Raw genomic sequence first — 20,526 nt, 5'->3', positions numbered from 1 at the left:
ACTAACACTACAGTCCACAGCTTATAATAATACAGAGATATAAGAGGAGACACTAACACTACAGTCCACAGCTTATAATAATACAGATATAAGAGGAGACACTAACACTACAGACCACAGCTTATAATAATACAGAGATATAAGAGGAGACACTAACACTACAGTCCACAGCTTATAATAATACAGAGATATAAGAGGAGACACTAACACTACAGTCCACAGCTTATAATAATACAGAGATATAAGAGGAGACATTAACACTACAGTCCACAGCTTATAATAATACAGAGATATAAGAGGAGACACTAACACTACAGACCACAGCTTATAATAATACAGATATATAAGAGGAGTCACTAACACTACAGTCCACAGCTTATAATAATACAGAGATATAAGAGGAGACACTAACACTACAGTCCACAGCTTATAATAATACAGAGATATAAGAGGAGTCACTAACACTACAGACCACAGCTTATAATAATACAGAGATATAAGAGGAGACACTAACACTACAGTCCACAGCTTATAATAATACAGAGATATAAGAGGAGTCACTAACACTACAGTCCACAGCTTATAATAATACAGAGATATAAGAGGAGACACTAACACTACAGACCACAGCTTATAATAATACAGATATAAGAGGAGTCACTAACACTACAGTTCACAGCTTATAATAATACAGATATAAGAGGAGACACTAACACTACAGTCCACAGCTTATAATAATACAGATATATAAGAGGAGTCACTAACACTACAGTCCACAGCTTATAATAATACAGATATAAGAGGAGACACTAACACTACAGTCCACAGCTTATAATAATACAGATATAAGAGGAGACACTAACACTACAGTCCACAGCTTATAATAATACAGAGATATAAGAGGAGACACTAACATTACAGTCCACAGCTTATAATAATACAGATATAAGAGGAGTCACTAACACTACAGTCCACAGCTTATAATAATACAGATATAAGAGGAGACACTAACACTACAGTCCACAGCTTATAATAATACAGATATAAGAGGAGACACTAACACTACAGTCCACAGCTTATAATAATACAGAGATATAAGAGGAGACACTAACACTACAGTCCACAGCTTATAATACAGAGATAAGAGGAGACACTAACACTACAGACCACAGCTTATAATAATACAGAGATATAAGAGGAGACACTAACACTACAGTCCACAGCTTATAATACAGAGATATAAGAGGAGTCACTAACACTACAGTCCACAGCTTATAATAATACAGATATAAGAGGAGTCACTAACACTACAGTCCACAGCTTATAATAATACAGAGATATAAGAGGAGACACTAACACTACAGTCCACAGCTTATAATAATACAGATATAAGAGGAGACACTAACACTACAGTCCACAGCCTATAATAATACAGATATAAGAGGAGTCACTAACACTACAGACCACAGCTTATAATAATACAGAGATATAAGAGGAGTCACTAACACTACAGTCCACAGCTTATTATAATACAGAGATATAAGAGGAGACACTAACACTACAGTCCACAGCTTATAATAATACAGATATAAGAGGAGTCACTAACACTACAGTCCACAGCTTATAATAATACAGATATAAGAGGAGACACTAACACTACAGTCCACAGCTTATAATAATACAGAGATATAAGAGGAGTCACTAACACTACAGTCCACAGCTTATAATAATACAGGGATATAAGAGGAGACACTAACACTACAGACCACAGCTTATAATAATACAGATATAAGAGGAGTCACTAACACTACAGTCCACAGCTTATAATAATACAGAGATATAAGAGGAGACACTAACACTACAGTCCACAGCCTATAATAATACAGATATAAGAGGAGTCACTAACACTACAGTCCACAGCTTATAATAATACAGATATAAGAGGAGACACTAACACTACAGTCCACAGCTTATAATAATACAGATATAAGAGGAGTCACTAACACTACAGTCCACAGCTTATAATAATACAGAGATATAAGAGGAGTCACTAACACTACAGTCCACAGCTTATAATAATACAGATATAAGAGGAGACACTAACACTACAGTCCACAGCTTATAATAATACAGATATAAGAGGAGACACTAACACTACAGTCCACAGCTTATAATAATACAGATATAAGAGGAGACACTAACACTACAGTCCACAGCTTATAATAATACAGAGATATAAGAGGAGTCACTAACACTACAGTCCACAGCTTATAATAATACAGAGATATAAGAGGAGACACTAACACTACAGTCCACAGCTTATAATAATACAGAGATATAAGAGGAGACACTAACACTACAGTCCACAGCCTATAATAATACAGATATAAGAGGAGTCACTAACACTACAGTCCACAGCTTATAATAATACAGATATAAGAGGAGTCACTAACACTACAGACCACAGCTTATAATAATACAGATATAAGAGGAGACACTAACACTACAGTCCACAGCTTATAATAATACAGAGATATAAGAGGAGTCACTAACACTACAGTCCACAGCTTATAATAATACAGAGATATAAGAGGAGACACTAACACTACAGTCCACAGCTTATAATAATACAGAGATATAAGAGGAGACACTAACACTACAGTCCACAGCCTATAATAATACAGATATAAGAGGAGTCACTAACACTACAGTCCACAGCCTATAATAATACAGATATAAGAGGAGACACTAACACTACAGACCACAGCTTATAATAATACAGATATAAGAGGAGACACTAACACTACAGTCCACAGCTTATAATAATACAGAGATATAAGAGGAGACACTAACACTACAGTCCACAGCTTATAATAATACAGAGATATAAGAGGAGACACTAACACTACAGTCCACAGCTTATAATAATACAGAGATATAAGAGGAGTCACTAACACTACAGACCACAGCTTATAATAATACAGATATAAGAGGAGACACTAACACTACAGTCCACAGCTTATAATAATACAGATATAAGAGGAGACACTAACACTACAGTCCACAGCTTATAATAATACAGAGATATAAGAGGAGTCACTAACACTACAGTCCACAGCTTATAATAATACAGATATAAGAGGAGACACTAACACTACAGTCCACAGCTTATAATAATACAGAGATATAAGAGGAGACACTAACACTACAGACCACAGCTTATAATAATACAGAGATATAAGAGGAGACACTAACACTACAGACCACAGCTTATAATAATACAGATATAAGAGGAGACACTAACACTACAGTCCACAGCTTATAATAATACAGATATAAGAGGAGTCACTAACACTACAGACCACAGCTTATAATAATACAGATATATAAGAGGAGTCACTAACACTACAGTCCACAGCTTATAATAATACAGATATAAGAGGAGACACTAACACTACAGTCCACAGCTTATAATAATACAGATATATAAGAGGAGACACTAACACTACAGTCCACAGCTTATAATAATACAGAGATATAAGAGGAGACACTAACACTACAGACCACAGCTTATAATAATACAGATATAAGAGGAGTCACTAACACTACAGACCACAGCTTATAATAATACAGATATAAGAGGAGTCACTAACACTACAGTCCACAGCTTATAATAATACAGATATAAGAGGAGACACTAACACTACAGTCCACAGCTTATAATAATACAGAGATATAAGAGGAGACACTAACACTACAGTCCACAGCTTATAATAATACAGATATAAGAGGAGACACTAACACTACAGTCCACAGCTTATAATAATACAGAGATAAGAGGAGACACTAACACTACAGTCCACAGCTTATAATAATACAGAGATATAAGAGGAGACACTAACACTACAGTCCACAGCTTATAATAATACAGATATAAGAGGAGACACTAACACTACAGTCCACAGCTTATAATAATACAGAGATATAAGAGGAGACACTAACACTACAGACCACAGCTTATAATAATACAGATATAAGAGGAGACATTAACACTACAGTCCACAGCTTATAATAATACAGAGATATAAGAGGAGACACTAACACTACAGTCCACAGCTTATAATAATACAGATATAAGAGGAGACACTAACACTACAGTCCACAGCTTATAATAATACAGATATAAGAGGAGACACTAACACTACAGTCCACAGCTTATAATAATACAGAGATATAAGAGGAGACACTAACACTACAGTCCACAGCTTATAATAATACAGATATAAGAGGAGTCACTAACACTACAGTCCACAGCTTATAATAATACAGATATAAGAGGAGACACTAACACTACAGTCCACAGCTTATAATAATACAGAGATATAAGAGGAGACACTAACACTACAGACCACAGCTTATAATAATACAGATATAAGAGGAGACACTAACACTACAGTCCACAGCTTATAATAATACAGAGATATAAGAGGAGACACTAACACTACAGTCCACAGCTTATAATAATACAGATATAAGAGGAGACACTAACACTACAGTCCACAGCTTATAATAATACAGAGATATAAGAGGAGACACTAACACTACAGTCCACAGCTTATAATAATACAGATATAAGAGGAGTCACTAACACTACAGTCCACAGCTTATAATAATACAGATATAAGAGGAGACACTAACACTACAGTCCACAGCTTATAATAATACAGAGATATAAGAGGAGACACTAACACTACAGACCACAGCTTATAATAATACAGATATAAGAGGAGACACTAACACTACAGTCCACAGCTTATAATAATACAGAGATATAAGAGGAGACACTAACACTACAGTCCACAGCTTATAATAATACAGATATATAAGAGGAGTCACTAACACTACAGTCCACAGCTTATAATAATACAGATATATAAGAGGAGACACTAACACTACAGACCACAGCTTATAATAATACAGATATATAAGGGGAGACACTAACACTACAGTCCACAGCTTATAATAATACAGAGATATAAGAGGAGACACTAACACTACAGTCCACAGCTTATAATAATACAGAGATATAAGAGGAGACACTAACACTACAGTCCACAGCTTATAATACAGAGATAAGAGGAGTCACTAACACTACAGTCCACAGCTTATAATAATACAGATATAAGAGGAGACACTAACACTACAGACCACAGCTTATAATAATACAGATATAAGAGGAGACACTAACACTACAGTCCACAGCTTATAATAATACAGATATAAGAGGAGACACTAACACTACAGTCCACAGCTTATAATAATACAGATATAAGAGGAGACACTAACACTACAGACCACAGCTTATAATAATACAGATATAAGAGGAGTCACTAACACTACAGTCCACAGCTTATAATAATACAGATATAAGAGGAGACACTAACACTACAGTCCACAGCTTATAATAATACAGAGATATAAGAGGAGACACTAACACTACAGACCACAGCTTATAATAATACAGATATAAGAGGAGTCACTAACACTACAGTCCACAGCTTATAATAATACAGATATAAGAGGAGACACTAACACTACAGTCCACAGCTTATAATAATACAGAGATAAGAGGAGACACTAACACTACAGTCCACAGCTTATAATAATACAGATATAAGAGGAGACACTAACACTACAGTCCACAGCTTATAATAATACAGAGATATAAGAGGAGACACTAACACTACAGACCACAGCTTATAATAATACAGATATAAGAGGAGTCACTAACACTACAGTCCACAGCTTATAATAATACAGATATAAGAGGAGACACTAACACTACAGTCCACAGCTTATAATAATACAGATATAAGAGGAGACACTAACACTACAGTCCACAGCTTATAATAATACAGAGATATAAGAGGAGTCACTAACACTACAGTCCACAGCTTATAATAATACAGATATAAGAGGAGACACTAACACTACAGTCCACAGCTTATAATAATACAGATATAAGAGGAGACACTAACACTACAGTCCACAGCTTATAATAATACAGATATATAAGAGGAGACACTAACACTACAGTCCACAGCTTATAATAATACAGATATAAGAGGAGACACTAACACTACAGACCACAGCTTATAATAATACAGATATAAGAGGAGACACTAACACTACAGTCCACAGCTTATAATAATACAGATATAAGAGGAGACACTAACACTACAGTCCACAGCTTATAATAATACAGAGATATAAGAGGAGACACTAACACTACAGTCCACAGCTTATAATAATACAGATATAAGAGGAGACACTAACACTACAGTCCACAGCTTATAATAATACAGAGATATAAGAGGAGACACTAACACTACAGACCACAGCTTATAATAATACAGATATAAGAGGAGTCACTAACACTACAGTCCACAGCTTATAATAATACAGAGATATAAGAGGAGACACTAACACTACAGTCCACAGCTTATAATAATACAGAGATATAAGAGGAGTCACTAACACTACAGTCCACAGCTTATAATAATACAGATATAAGAGGAGACACTAACACTACAGTCCACAGCTTATAATAATACAGATATAAGAGGAGACACTAACACTACAGTCCACAGCTTATAATAATACAGAGATATAAGAGGAGTCACTAACACTACAGTCCACAGCTTATAATAATACAGATATAAGAGGAGACACTAACACTACAGACCACAGCTTATAATAATACAGAGATATAAGAGGAGTCACTAACACTACAGTCCACAGCTTATAATAATACAGATATAAGAGGAGACACTAACACTACAGTCCACAGCCTATAATAATACAGATATAAGAGGAGACACTAACACTACAGTCCACAGCTTATAATAATACAGAGATATAAGAGGAGACACTAACACTACAGTCCACAGCTTATAATAATACAGAGATATAAGAGGAGACACTAACATTACAGTCCACAGCTTATAATAATACAGAGATATAAGAGGAGTCACTAACACTACAGTCCACAGCTTATAATAATACAGATATAAGAGGAGTCACTAACACTACAGTCCACAGCTTATAATAATACAGATATAAGAGGAGTCACTAACACTACAGTCCACAGCTTATAATAATACAGATATAAGAGGAGACACTAACACTACAGTCCACAGCTTATAATAATACAGAGATAAGAGGAGACACTAACACTACAGTCCACAGCTTATAATAATACAGAGATACAAGAGGAGTCACTAACACTACAGTCCACAGCTTATAATAATACAGAGATATAAGAGGAGTCACTAACACTACAGTCCACAGCTTATAATAATACAGATATATAAGAGGAGAAACTAACACTACAGTCCACAGCTTATAATAATACAGAGATATAAGAGGAGTCACTAACACTACAGTCCACAGCTTATAATAATACAGATATAAGAGACACTAACACTACAGTCCACAGCTTATAATAATACAGAGATATAAGAGGAGACACTAACACTACAGTCCACAGCTTATAATAATACAGAGATATAAGAGGAGACACTAACACTACAGTCCACAGCTTATAATAATACAGAGATATAAGAGGAGTCACTAACACTACAGTCCACAGCTTATAATAATACAGAGATAGAAGAGGAGACACTAACACTACAGTCCACAGCTTATAATAATACAGAGATATAAGAGGAGTCACTAACACTACAGTCCACAGCTTATAATAATACAGAGATAGAAGAGGAGACACTAACACTACAGACCACAGCTTATAATAATACAGATATAAGAGGAGACACTAACACTACAGTCCACAGCCTATAATAATACAGAGATATAAGAGGAGTCACTAACACTACAGTCCACAGCTTATAATAATACAGATATAAGAGGAGTCACTAACACTACAGTCCACAGCTTATAATAATACAGAGATAAGAGGAGACACTAACACTACAGTCCACAGCTTATAATAATACAGAGATATAAGAGGAGTCACTAACACTACAGACCACAGCTTATAATAATACAGAGATATAAGAGGAGACACTAACACTACAGACCACAGCTTATAATAATACAGATATAAGAGGAGACACTAACACTACAGACCACAGCTTATAATAATACAGATATAAGAGGAGACACTAACACTACAGTCCACAGCTTATAATAATACAGAGATATAAGAGGAGTCACTAACACTACAGTCCACAGCTTATAATAATACAGAGATATAAGAGGAGACACTAACACTACAGTCCACAGCTTATAATAATACAGAGATATAAGAGGAGTCACTAACACTACAGTCCACAGCTTATAATAATACAGAGATATAAGAGGAGACACTAACACTACAGTCCACAGCTTATAATAATACAGAGATATAAGAGGAGACACTAACACTACAGTCCACAGCTTATAATAATACAGATATAAGAGGAGTCACTAACACTACAGTCCACAGCCTATAATAATACAGATATAAGAGGAGACACTAACACTACAGACCACAGCTTATAATAATACAGATATAAGAGGAGACACTAACACTACAGTCCACAGCCTATAATAATACAGATATAAGAGGAGTCACTAACACTACAGTCCACAGCTTATAATAATACAGAGATATAAGAGGAGACACTAACACTACAGACCACAGCGTATAATAATACAGAGATATAAGAGGAGACACTAACACTACAGTCCACAGCTTATAATAATACAGATATAAGAGGAGTCACTAACACTACAGACCACAGCTTATAATAATACAGATATAAGAGGAGACACTAACACTACAGTCCACAGCTTATAATAATACAGATATAAGAGGAGACACTAACACTACAGTCCACAGCTTATAATAATACAGATATAAGAGGAGTCACTAACACTACAGTCCACAGCTTATAATAATACAGATATAAGAGGAGTCACTAACACTACAGACCACAGCTTATAATAATACAGATATAAGAGGAGACACTAACACTACAGACCACAGCTTATAATAATACAGATATAACAGGAGACACTAACACTACAGTCCACAGCTTATAATAATACAGATATAAGAGGAGACACTAACACTACAGTCCACAGCTTATAATAATACAGAGATATAAGAGGAGACACTAACACTACAGTCCACAGCTTATAATAATACAGATATAAGAGGAGTCACTAACACCACAGTCCACAGCTTATAATAATACAGATATAAGAGGAGACACTAACACTACAGTCCACAGCTTATAATAATACAGATATAAGAGGAGACACTAACACTACAGTCCACAGCTTATAATAATACAGATATAAGAGGAGTCACTAACACTACAGTCCACAGCTTATAATAATACAGAGATATAAGAGGAGACACTAACACTACAGACCACAGCTTATAATAATACAGAGATATAAGAGGAGACACTAACACTACAGACCACAGCTTATAATAATACAGATATAAGAGGAGTCACTAACACTACAGTCCACAGCTTATAATAATACAGATATAAGAGGAGACACTAACACTACAGTCCACAGCTTATAATAATACAGATATAAGAGGAGACACTAACACTACAGACCACAGCTTATAATAATACAGAGATATAAGAGGAGACACTAACACTACAGTCCACAGCTTATAATAATACAGAGATATAAGAGGAGACACTAACACCACAGTCCACAGCATATAATAATACAGATATAAGAGGAGACACTAACACTACAGTCCACAGCTTATAATAATACAGAGATATAAGAGGAGTCACTAACACTACAGTCCACAGCTTATAATAATACAGATATAAGAGGAGTCACTAACACTACAGTCCACAGCTTATAATAATACAGAGATATAAGAGGAGACACTAACACTACAGTCCACAGCTTCTAATAATACAGATATAAGAGGAGACACTAACACTACAGTCCACAGCTTATAATAATACAGATATAAGAGGAGACACTAACACTACAGACCACAGCTTATAATAATACAGAGATATAAGAGGAGTCACTAACACTACAGTCCACAGCTTATAATAATACAGATATAAGAGGAGTCACTAACACTACAGTCCACAGCTTATAATAATACAGAGATATAAGAGGAGACACTAACACTACAGTCCACAGCTTATAATAATACAGATATAAGAGGAGACACTAACACTACAGACCACAGCATATAATAATACAGAGATATAAGAGGAGACACTAACACTACAGTCCACAGCTTATAATAATACAGATATAAGAGGAGTCACTAACACTACAGACCACAGCCTATAATAATACAGATATAAGAGGAGACACTAACACTACAGTCCACAGCTTATAATAATACAGAGATATAAGAGGAGACACTAACACTACAGTCCACAGCTTATAATAATACAGAGATATAAGAGGAGACACTAACACTACAGTCCACAGCCTATAATAATACAGAGATATAAGAGGAGACACTAACACTACAGTCCACAGCTTATAATAATACAGAGATATAAGAGGAGACACTAACACTACAGACCACAGCTTATAATAATACAGAGATATAAGAGGAGACACTAACACTACAGTCCACAGCTTATAATAATACAGAGATATAAGAGGAGACACTAACACTACAGTCCACAGCTTATAATAATACAGATATAAGAGGAGACACTAACACTACAGTCCACAGCTTATAATAATACAGATATAAGAGGAGACACTAACACTACAGTCCACAGCTTATAATAATACAGAGATATAAGAGGAGTCACTAACACTACAGTCCACAGCTTATAATAATACAGATATATAAGGGGAGACACTAACACTACAGTCCACAGCTTATAATAATACAGATATAAGAGGAGACACTAACACTACAGTCCACAGCTTATAATAATACAGAGATATAAGAGGAGTCACTAACACTACAGTCCACAGCTTATAATAATACAGATATAAGAGGAGTCACTAACACTACAGTCCACAGCTTATAATAATACAGATATAAGAGGAGACACTAACACTACAGTCCACAGCTTATAATAATACAGATATAAGAGGAGACACTAACACTACAGTCCACAGCTTATAATAATACAGATATAAGAGGAGACACTAACACTACAGTCCACAGCTTATAATAATACAGATATAAGAGGAGACACTAACACTACAGTCCACAGCTTATAATAATACAGATATAAGAGGAGACACTAACACTACAGTCCACAGCTTATAATAATACAGAGATATAAGAGGAGACACTAACACTACAGTCCACAGCTTATTATAATACAGAGATATAAGAGGAGACACTAACACTACAGTCCACAGCTTATAATAATACAGATATAAGAGGAGTCACTAACACTACAGTCCACAGCTTATAATAATACAGATATAAGAGGAGTCACTAACACTACAGACCACAGCTTATAATAATACAGAGATATAAGAGGAGACACTAACACTACAGTCCACAGCTTATAATAATACAGATATAAGAGGAGTCACTAACACTACAGTCCACAGCTTATAATAATACAGATATAAGAGGAGACACTAACACTACAGTCCACAGCTTATAATAATACAGATATAAGAGGAGTCACTAACACTACAGTCCACAGCTTATAATAATACAGATATAAGAGGAGTCACTAACACTACAGACCACAGCTTATAATAATACAGAGATATAAGAGGAGTCACTAACACTACAGTCCACAGCTTATAATAATACAGAGATATAAGAGGAGACACTAACACTACAGTCCACAGCTTATAATAATACAGATATAAGAGGAGACACTAACACTACAGTCCACAGCTTATAATAATACAGATATAAGAGGAGACACTAACACTACAGTCCACAGCTTATAATAATACAGAGATATAAGAGGAGTCACTAACACTACAGTCCACAGCTTATAATAATACAGATATAAGAGGAGTCACTAACACTACAGTCCACAGCTTATAATAATACAGATATAAGAGGAGACACTAACACTACAGTCCACAGCTTATAATAATACAGATATAAGAGGAGACACTAACACTACAGTCCACAGCTTATAATAATACAGATATAAGAGGAGACACTAACACTACAGTCCACAGCTTATAATAATACAGATATAAGAGGAGACACTAACACTACAGTCCACAGCTTATAATAATACAGATATAAGAGGAGACACTAACACTACAGTCCACAGCTTATAATAATACAGATATAAGAGGAGACACTAACACTACAGACCACAGCTTATAATAATACAGATATAAGAGGAGTCACTAACACTACAGTCCACAGCTTATAATAATACAGATATAAGAGGAGTCACTAACACTACAGTCCACAGCTTATAATAATACAGAGATATAAGAGGAGACACTAACACTACAGTCCACAGCTTATAATAATACAGATATAAGAGGAGTCACTAACACTACAGTCCACAGCTTATAATAATACAGATATAAGAGGAGACACTAACACTACAGTCCACAGCTTATAATAATACAGAGATATAAGAGGAGTCACTAACACTACAGACCACAGCTTATAATAATACAGAGATATAAGAGGAGACACTAACACTACAGACCACAGCTTATAATAATACAGATATAAGAGGAGTCACTAACACTACAGTCCACAGCTTATAATAATACAGAGATATAAGAGGAGTCACTAACACTACAGACCACAGCTTATAATAATACAGATATAAGAGGAGACACTAACACTACAGACCACAGCTTATAATAATACAGAGATATAAGAGGAGACACTAACACTACAGTCCACAGCTTATAATAATACAGATATATAAGAGGAGACACTAACACTACAGTCCACAGCTTATAATAATACAGAGATATAAGAGGAGACACTAACACTACAGTTCACAGCTTATAATAATACAGATATAAGAGGAGTCACTAACACTACAGTCCACAGCTTATAATAATACAGATATAAGAGGAGACACTAACACTACAGTCCACAGCTTATAATAATACAGATATAAGAGGAGACACTAACACTACAGACCACAGCTTATAATAATACAGATATAAGAGGAGACACTAACACTACAGTCCACAGCTTATAATAATACAGAGATATAAGAGGAGGCACTAACACTACAGACCACAGCTTATAATAATACAGATATATAAGAGGAGACACTAACACTACAGACCACAGCTTATAATAATACAGATATAAGAGGAGACACTAACACTACAGTCCACAGCTTATAATAATACAGATATAAGAGGAGACACTAACACTACAGACCACAGCTTATAATAATACAGAGATATAAGAGGAGACACTAACACTACAGTCCACAGCTTATAATAATACAGATATAAGAGGAGACACTAACACTACAGTCCACAGCTTATAATAATACAGATATAAGAGGAGACACTAACACTACAGACCACAGCTTATAATAATACAGATATAAGAGGAGTCACTAACACTACAGTCCACAGCTTATAATAATACAGAGATATAAGAGGAGACACTAACACTACAGTTCACAGCTTATAATAATACAGATATAAGAGGAGACACTAACACTACAGTCCACAGCTTATAATAATACAGATATAAGAGGAGTCACTAACACTACAGTCCACAGCTTATAATAATACAGAGATATAAGAGGAGACACTAACACTACAGTTCACAGCTTATAATAATACAGATATAAGAGGAGTCACTAACACTACAGTCCACAGCTTATAATAATACAGAGATATAAGAGGAGTCACTAACACTACAGTCCACAGCTTATAATAATACAGAGATATAAGAGGAGACACTAACACTACAGTCCACAGCTTATAATAATACAGATATAAGAGGAGACACTAACACTACAGTCCACAGCTTATAATAATACAGAGATATAAGAGGAGTCACTAACACTACAGACCACAGCTTATAATAATACAGATATATAAGAGGAGTCACTAACACTACAGACCACAGCGTATAATAATACAGAGATATAAGAGGAGTCACTAACACTACAGACCACAGCGTATAATAATACAGAGATATAAGAGGAGTCACTAACACTACAGTCCACAGCTTATAATAATACAGATATAAGAGGAGACACTAACACTACAGACCACAGCTTATAATAATACAGAGATATAAGAGGAGACACTAACACCACAGTCCACAGCTTATAATAATACAGATATAAGAGGAGACACTAACACTACAGTCCACAGCTTATAATAATACAGAGATATAAGAGGAGACACTAACACCACAGTCCACAGCTTATAATAATACAGATATAAGAGGAGTCACTAACACTACAGACCACAGCTTATAATAATACAGATATAAGAGGAGACACTAACACTACAGACCACAGCTTATAATAATACAGAGATATAAGAGGAGACACTAACACTACAGTCCACAGCTTATAATAATACAGAGATATAAGAGGAGTCACTAACACTACAGTCCACAGCTTATAATAATACAGATATAAGAGGAGACACTAACACTACAGACCACAGCTTATAATAATACAGATATAAGAGGAGACACTAACACTACAGTCCACAGCTTATAATAATACAGATATAAGAGGAGACACTAACACTACAGTCCACAGCTTATAATAATACAGATATAAGAGGAGTCACTAACACTACAGTCCACAGCCTATAATAATACAGATATATAAGAGGAGACACTAACACTACAGTCCACAGCTTATAATAATACAGAGATATAAGAGGAGACACTAACACCACAGTCCACAGCTTATAATAATACAGATGAGTGATCGTAAACGTGGGATGAATGACCGCATTATAGACATTTAGGATTCTGACCATCAGTCTCGTGACATTTTTACATTTGTTGAACGGGTCACTCAGGCAGATTATTACAGTATAAGTGGTGGGGTCTGGAAGCGTCGCTGATCTTGACAGATTGTCAGTTATTAATTGGTTTCGTTCTGTCATCCGGCAGACAATCAGTGCTGCGTCCTCACCGCCTGTTATCTCGGGTGTATGGCTTTCTTGGTTGCTCATGTGATGGGTTTTTAGAGTTTGTATTATGAGAGGAGGATATAAAGGGGAGCTCATCACTATTGAAGGGGGTGATGACATTATAGATCAGCATACCTTCTCATCACTAACTTTAAGAGTTTTGGTCAGGAGTAACAGCAGCAGATTGGTCCAAGCCTCTCGATGGCTCTCAGAATTGACAGTTATAAAATAAGCCAGGGCCTCACTGCACACACTGTAACGACAGAGAGAGAAAGACATGAGCAGACAGAGCGACATCCACCGCGGCCTCTAGTTGGGCTTCTCCTCTGGTTGGGGACGATGGGACATTTGGGTTGTCAGAGGTCTCTTACTTTAGAAGCCGCTGCTCTATGTCCTCCCAGGAGTCTTTGCGACGCTTGTCTGTGTACATGCGGAATAGGATCCGTAAGCAGCAGGCCAGGCTGCTGGTCTCTTGCTTCAGTAGATTGGGTTTGGATTTTCCTTTGAATCCTATTGCACAGAAAGTGAACACTAATTATATTACATGGCAGAGGTCTCTACTCCGCTGCCGTGAAGCTCCACACCTCTGACCTGCCATCACCAAGAAACAGTATCTCGAGGAGTGCAAGCGGCCATTGTGACATCCGGTGTCTGCACTGACTGAACAGGGTGAAACCATTACAGCGGCTCCAGAATCTAATTTACAGGCTGCAGCTACATGCATTCCTCTGTGTGACAGAAGCTAGCTACTTCCTCCATCACTGACGACACCAATGAGCTAAGCTTCTCAGTATTCCCTGTACATAGACTGGTGAAAAACAAATAAACAAACCATGGTGGCTTTCTAGGAGATAACGGAGGTGAAGGCTTTGCTCTGCCCGACACATCGCAAATAGACATTTGGTCACCGATACCAAATCATATTTCTCCATCTACTGACAGAGAATCAAAAAAGCATGTCAGCACATGGGGTGGGATGGGAAGGTTCAACCACTGATTTAGTGCCAGGGAGAACAGAGGGAGGGAAGCACTTCGTGACAGAGAAAGCAGTCCCATAAGAGGGAATATTGCTGACCTTGGTAGGTGTCAGCCAGCTACTTCCTGTCCTAGAAACGACCAAAGCAAAATCAACTGAGAATGAGTTGGTGGTACAGCAGCCAGTGACTGCAGGAGCTCAGATACATGGCTCCATACCAGAGCTTTACCTAGGGACTAACCACAGCAACCAAGGACTAACATTCATAATCACTCATCAGTAAAACCCTTAGAACAAAAAAAACGGTTTAAAATGGCTAAATCCGGGACTATCCGATACATTCCAGACCATCAGATGCCGGAGTCACGTCCTGCCTCAGTCTTGTGCCGTCATACCTGCCCGCCACAGCGCCGTCCTCTGCTCGTTATTAGAATTAAAGGCTTTAGCAAAGGAGTGGGATTCCTGAAGACAATCCAGCAGCTTAAAAAGATGCGGCGTAGACATGAACTTATACATTCCCTGGTCCTCGCATCCGGTGCGGAAGTCCTCATCCAGTGTGTCCCTCTGTAGAGAAAACATGCTCTAAGTACAGACGGACCCCTCTAGTATAACACTTCTATATACATCCTGACCCCGGACCCCTCTAGTATAACACTTCTATATACATCCTGACCCCGGACCCCTCTAGTATAACACGTCTATATACATCCTGACCCCGGACCCCTCTAGTATAACACGTCTATATACATCCTGACCCCGGACCCCTCTAGTATAACACTTCTATACACATCCTGACCCCGGACCCCTCTAGTATAACACTTCTATATACATCCTGACCCCGGACCCCTCTAGTATAACACGTCTATATACATCCTGACCCCGGACCCCTCTAGTATAACACTTCTATATACATCCTGACCCCGGACCCCTCTAGTATAACACGTCTATATACATCCTGACCCCGGACCCCTCTAGTATAACACGTCTATATACATCCTGACCCCGGACCCCTCTAGTATAACACGTCTATATACATCCTGACCCCGGACCCCTCTAGTATAACACGTCTATATACATCCTGACCCCGGACCCCTCTAGTATAACACGTCTATATACATCCTGACCCCGGACCCCTCTAGTATAACACTTCTATATACATCCTGACCCCGGACCCCTCTAGTATAACACGTCTATATACATCCTGACCCCGGACCCCTCTAGTATAACACTTCTATACACATCCTGACCCCGGACCCCTCTAGTATAACACTTCTATACACATCCTGACCCCGGACCCCTCTAGTATAACACTTCTATATACATCCTGACCCCGGACCCCTCTAGTATAACACTTCTATATACATCCTGACCCCGGACCCCTCTAGTATAACACGTCTATACACATCCCGACCCCGGACCCCTCTAGTATAACACTTCTATATACATCCTGACCCCGGACCCCTCTAGTATAACACTTCTATATACATCCTGACCCCGGACCCCTCTAGTATAACACGTCTATATACATCCTGACCCCGGACCCCTCTAGTATAACACTTCTATATACATCCTGACCCCGGACCCCTCTAGTATAACACTTCTATATACATCCTGACTCCGGACCCCTCTAGTATAACACGTCTATATACATCCTGACCCCGGACCCCTCTAGTATAACACTTCTATATACATCCTGACTCCGGACCCCTCTAGTATAACACTTCTATATACATCCTGACCCCGGACCCCTCTAGTATAACACGTCTATACACATCCCGACCCCGGACCCCTCTAGTATAACACTTCTATATACATCCTGACCCCGGACCCCTCTAGTATAACACGTCTATATACATCCTGACCCCGGACCCCTCTAGTATAACACTTCTATATACATCCTGACCCCGGACCCCTCTAGTATAACACTTCTATATACATCCTGACCCCGGACCCCTCTAGTATAACACGTCTATATACATCCTGACCCCAGACCCCTCTAGTATAACACTTCTATATACATCCTGACCCCCGGACCCCTCTAGTATAACACGTCTATATACATCCTGACCCCGGACCCCTCTAGTATAACACTTCTATATACATCCTGACCCCGGACCCCTCTAGTATAACACTTCTATATACATCCTGACCCCGGACCCCTCTAGTATAACACTTCTATATACATCCTGACCCCCGGACCCCTCTAGTATAACACGTCTATATACATCCTGACCCCGGACCCCTCTAGTATAACACGTCTATATACATCCTGACCCCGGACCCCTCTAGTATAACACGTCTATATACATCCTGACCCCAGACCCCTCTAGTATAACACGTCTATATACATCCTGACCCCGGACCCCTCTAGTATAACACGTCTATATACATCCTGACCCCGGACCCCTCTAGTATAACACGTCTATATACATCCTGACCCCAGACCCCTCTAGTATAACACTTCTATATACATCCTGACCCCGGACCCCTCTAGTATAACACTTCTATACACATCCTGACCCCGGACCCCTCTAGTATAACACGTCTATATACATCCTGACCCCGGACCCCTCTAGTATAACACGTCTATATACATCCTGACCCCGGACCCCTCTAGTATAACATGTCTATATACATCCTGACCCCGGACCCCTCTAGTATAACACTTCTATATACATCCTGACCCCGGACCCCTCTAGTATAACACTTCTATATACATCCTGACCCCGGACCCCTCTAGTATAACACTTCTATATACATCCTGACCCCGGACCCCTCTAGTATAACACTTCTATATACATCCTGACCCCGGACCCCTCTAGTATAACACTTCTATATACATCCTGACCCCGGACCCCTCTAGTATAACACTTCTATATACATCCTGACCCCGGACCCCTCTAGTATAACACTTCTATATACATCCTGACCCCGGACCCCTCTAGTATAACACTTCTATATACATCCTGACCCCGGACCCCTCTAGTATAACACTTCTATATACATCCTGACCCCGGACCCCTCTAGTATAACACGTCTATATACATCCTGACCCCGGACCCCTCTAGTATAACACTTCTATATACATCCTGACCCCGGACCCCTCTAGTATAACACTTCTATATACATCCTGACCCCGGACCCCTCTAGTATAACACGTCTATATACATCCTGACCCCGGACCCCTCTAGTATAACACTTCTATATACATCCTATATACAGGGGTCTGACCTGTGCCGCAGCGAGGTGTTCGGCATCCTCTTTCTTGCTGGTAGTTGGAAAAAAGACAATATTATCGATGGTCTGGATGAGTTCCAGCTGCACAACACACTTCATGAGGAGCCCAGCAAATAACTTCTGGTCAGCAAGTCCTGAGCAAAGACACAAGATGACACTCAGTAGGCAGAAAAGATACTAGAGGGGGGGAAGTTCAGCGTCACACATTGCACTGCACGTTACCCCGGAGGGGAGAGGAGGACTGTGCACTGCACGTTACACTAGAGGAGAGGAGGACTGTGCACTGCACGTTACACCGGAGGAGAGGAGGACTGTGCACTGCACGTTACCCCGGAGGGGAGGAGGACTGTGCAGAGTATAGTGGAGGAAGAGGGGGACGAGGGGAGACTCACTCTCGCTGGGCTTTCCCCTCCAGTTTTCCTCAGTGGTATTGGACAGCTGGCTGTGAGCCCTCTCTGAGAGATTCCGGTCCTGACTACTCATTGATTGACGATCTAGATCAATATCCTGTGAGGTAAACAAAACAAAACAATGGAAAAAAACACCATCATAAAGTCTGACCCTCCGCAATAGGAACTGGGAGACATTGCATTACACTCACATAGCGCTTCTCCGAGGAATAGTCTTCAATCCCAGACGGTCGCCAAGTTAATAATCTGGAGAAGAAGAATGACTGATAAATGGACGTCACATCCCTCCAGCACAATGTGCAGAGACCGGGCAACACTTACACACTCGGGATGGTGGTCCTAAAGATATCCAACATGCAGTTACACGTCTGGTCCCACACCTCGGGACTGAACTTCTCTCCGTTCAGTATGACCAGGTTCTCCAGACAGTTGGTGCCAGACCTCGCCAGCTGCTCATTATCTGCATAGGACAGACAGGGAACCAATTAACATCTCCGTAAGAGACAAGCGGCACAGCCCAACCATTATCCCCCACACCCTGTACCCGGCGTGCAAGAGCAACCGACTGGCCACCTCTGCCGGTGGAGTGATCTCCCGCTATATGTACGTGCGGTATATACAAGGCACCAGAGCGGTACACACCTTGTTTTACACACCAGTGGAGCTGGGTAAAGATATCCGAAAGCAGAACACTGTTCAGGGCCTCATAGAATTGGGTGAAGACGTCGCAAATTGCGTAGAGGGCGTGGTTACAGGTTGTGGTCATCCATTCTGATTTCTAAAAAAAAACAA

At 38.6% G+C, this 20,526-nt stretch overlaps 1 protein-coding gene across 3 annotated transcripts in view; it reads right to left on the bottom strand.

Annotated features, from left to right (window-relative positions):
* Nucleotides 1-15,222: 15,222 nt before the first annotated feature.
* LOC142710703 (brefeldin A-inhibited guanine nucleotide-exchange protein 2-like) overlaps nucleotides 15,223-20,526 on the bottom strand; it is a 40,233-nt gene continuing 34,929 nt past the window's right edge. For 2 of the 3 annotated variants that reach the window (XM_075848570.1, XM_075848571.1), the window contains exons 27-34: nucleotides 20,377-20,512; nucleotides 20,056-20,194; nucleotides 19,926-19,980; nucleotides 19,717-19,831; nucleotides 19,319-19,458; nucleotides 16,483-16,651; nucleotides 15,483-15,621; nucleotides 15,223-15,364 (exon numbers count right to left, since the gene is read on the bottom strand). In XM_075848570.1, the coding sequence (XP_075704685.1) occupies nucleotides 15,238-15,364; nucleotides 15,483-15,621; nucleotides 16,483-16,651; nucleotides 19,319-19,458; nucleotides 19,717-19,831; nucleotides 19,926-19,980; nucleotides 20,056-20,194; nucleotides 20,377-20,512 (1,020 nt within the window). In that variant the 3' untranslated portion in view covers nucleotides 15,223-15,237. Of the gene's footprint in view, nucleotides 15,365-15,482; nucleotides 15,622-16,482; nucleotides 16,652-19,318; nucleotides 19,459-19,716; nucleotides 19,832-19,925; nucleotides 19,981-20,055; nucleotides 20,195-20,376; nucleotides 20,513-20,526 lie in introns of those variants that run through there. The other variant, XM_075848572.1, reaches the window with a different exon arrangement.

This window comes from Rhinoderma darwinii, unplaced genomic scaffold, assembly GCF_050947455.1.
Source record: "Rhinoderma darwinii isolate aRhiDar2 unplaced genomic scaffold, aRhiDar2.hap1 Scaffold_4276, whole genome shotgun sequence".
NCBI classification, from domain to species: Eukaryota; Metazoa; Chordata; class Amphibia; order Anura; family Rhinodermatidae; genus Rhinoderma; species Rhinoderma darwinii.
The sequence above is the reverse complement of the archived record's forward strand: the minus strand, read 5'-3'. Positions and strand labels throughout refer to the sequence as shown.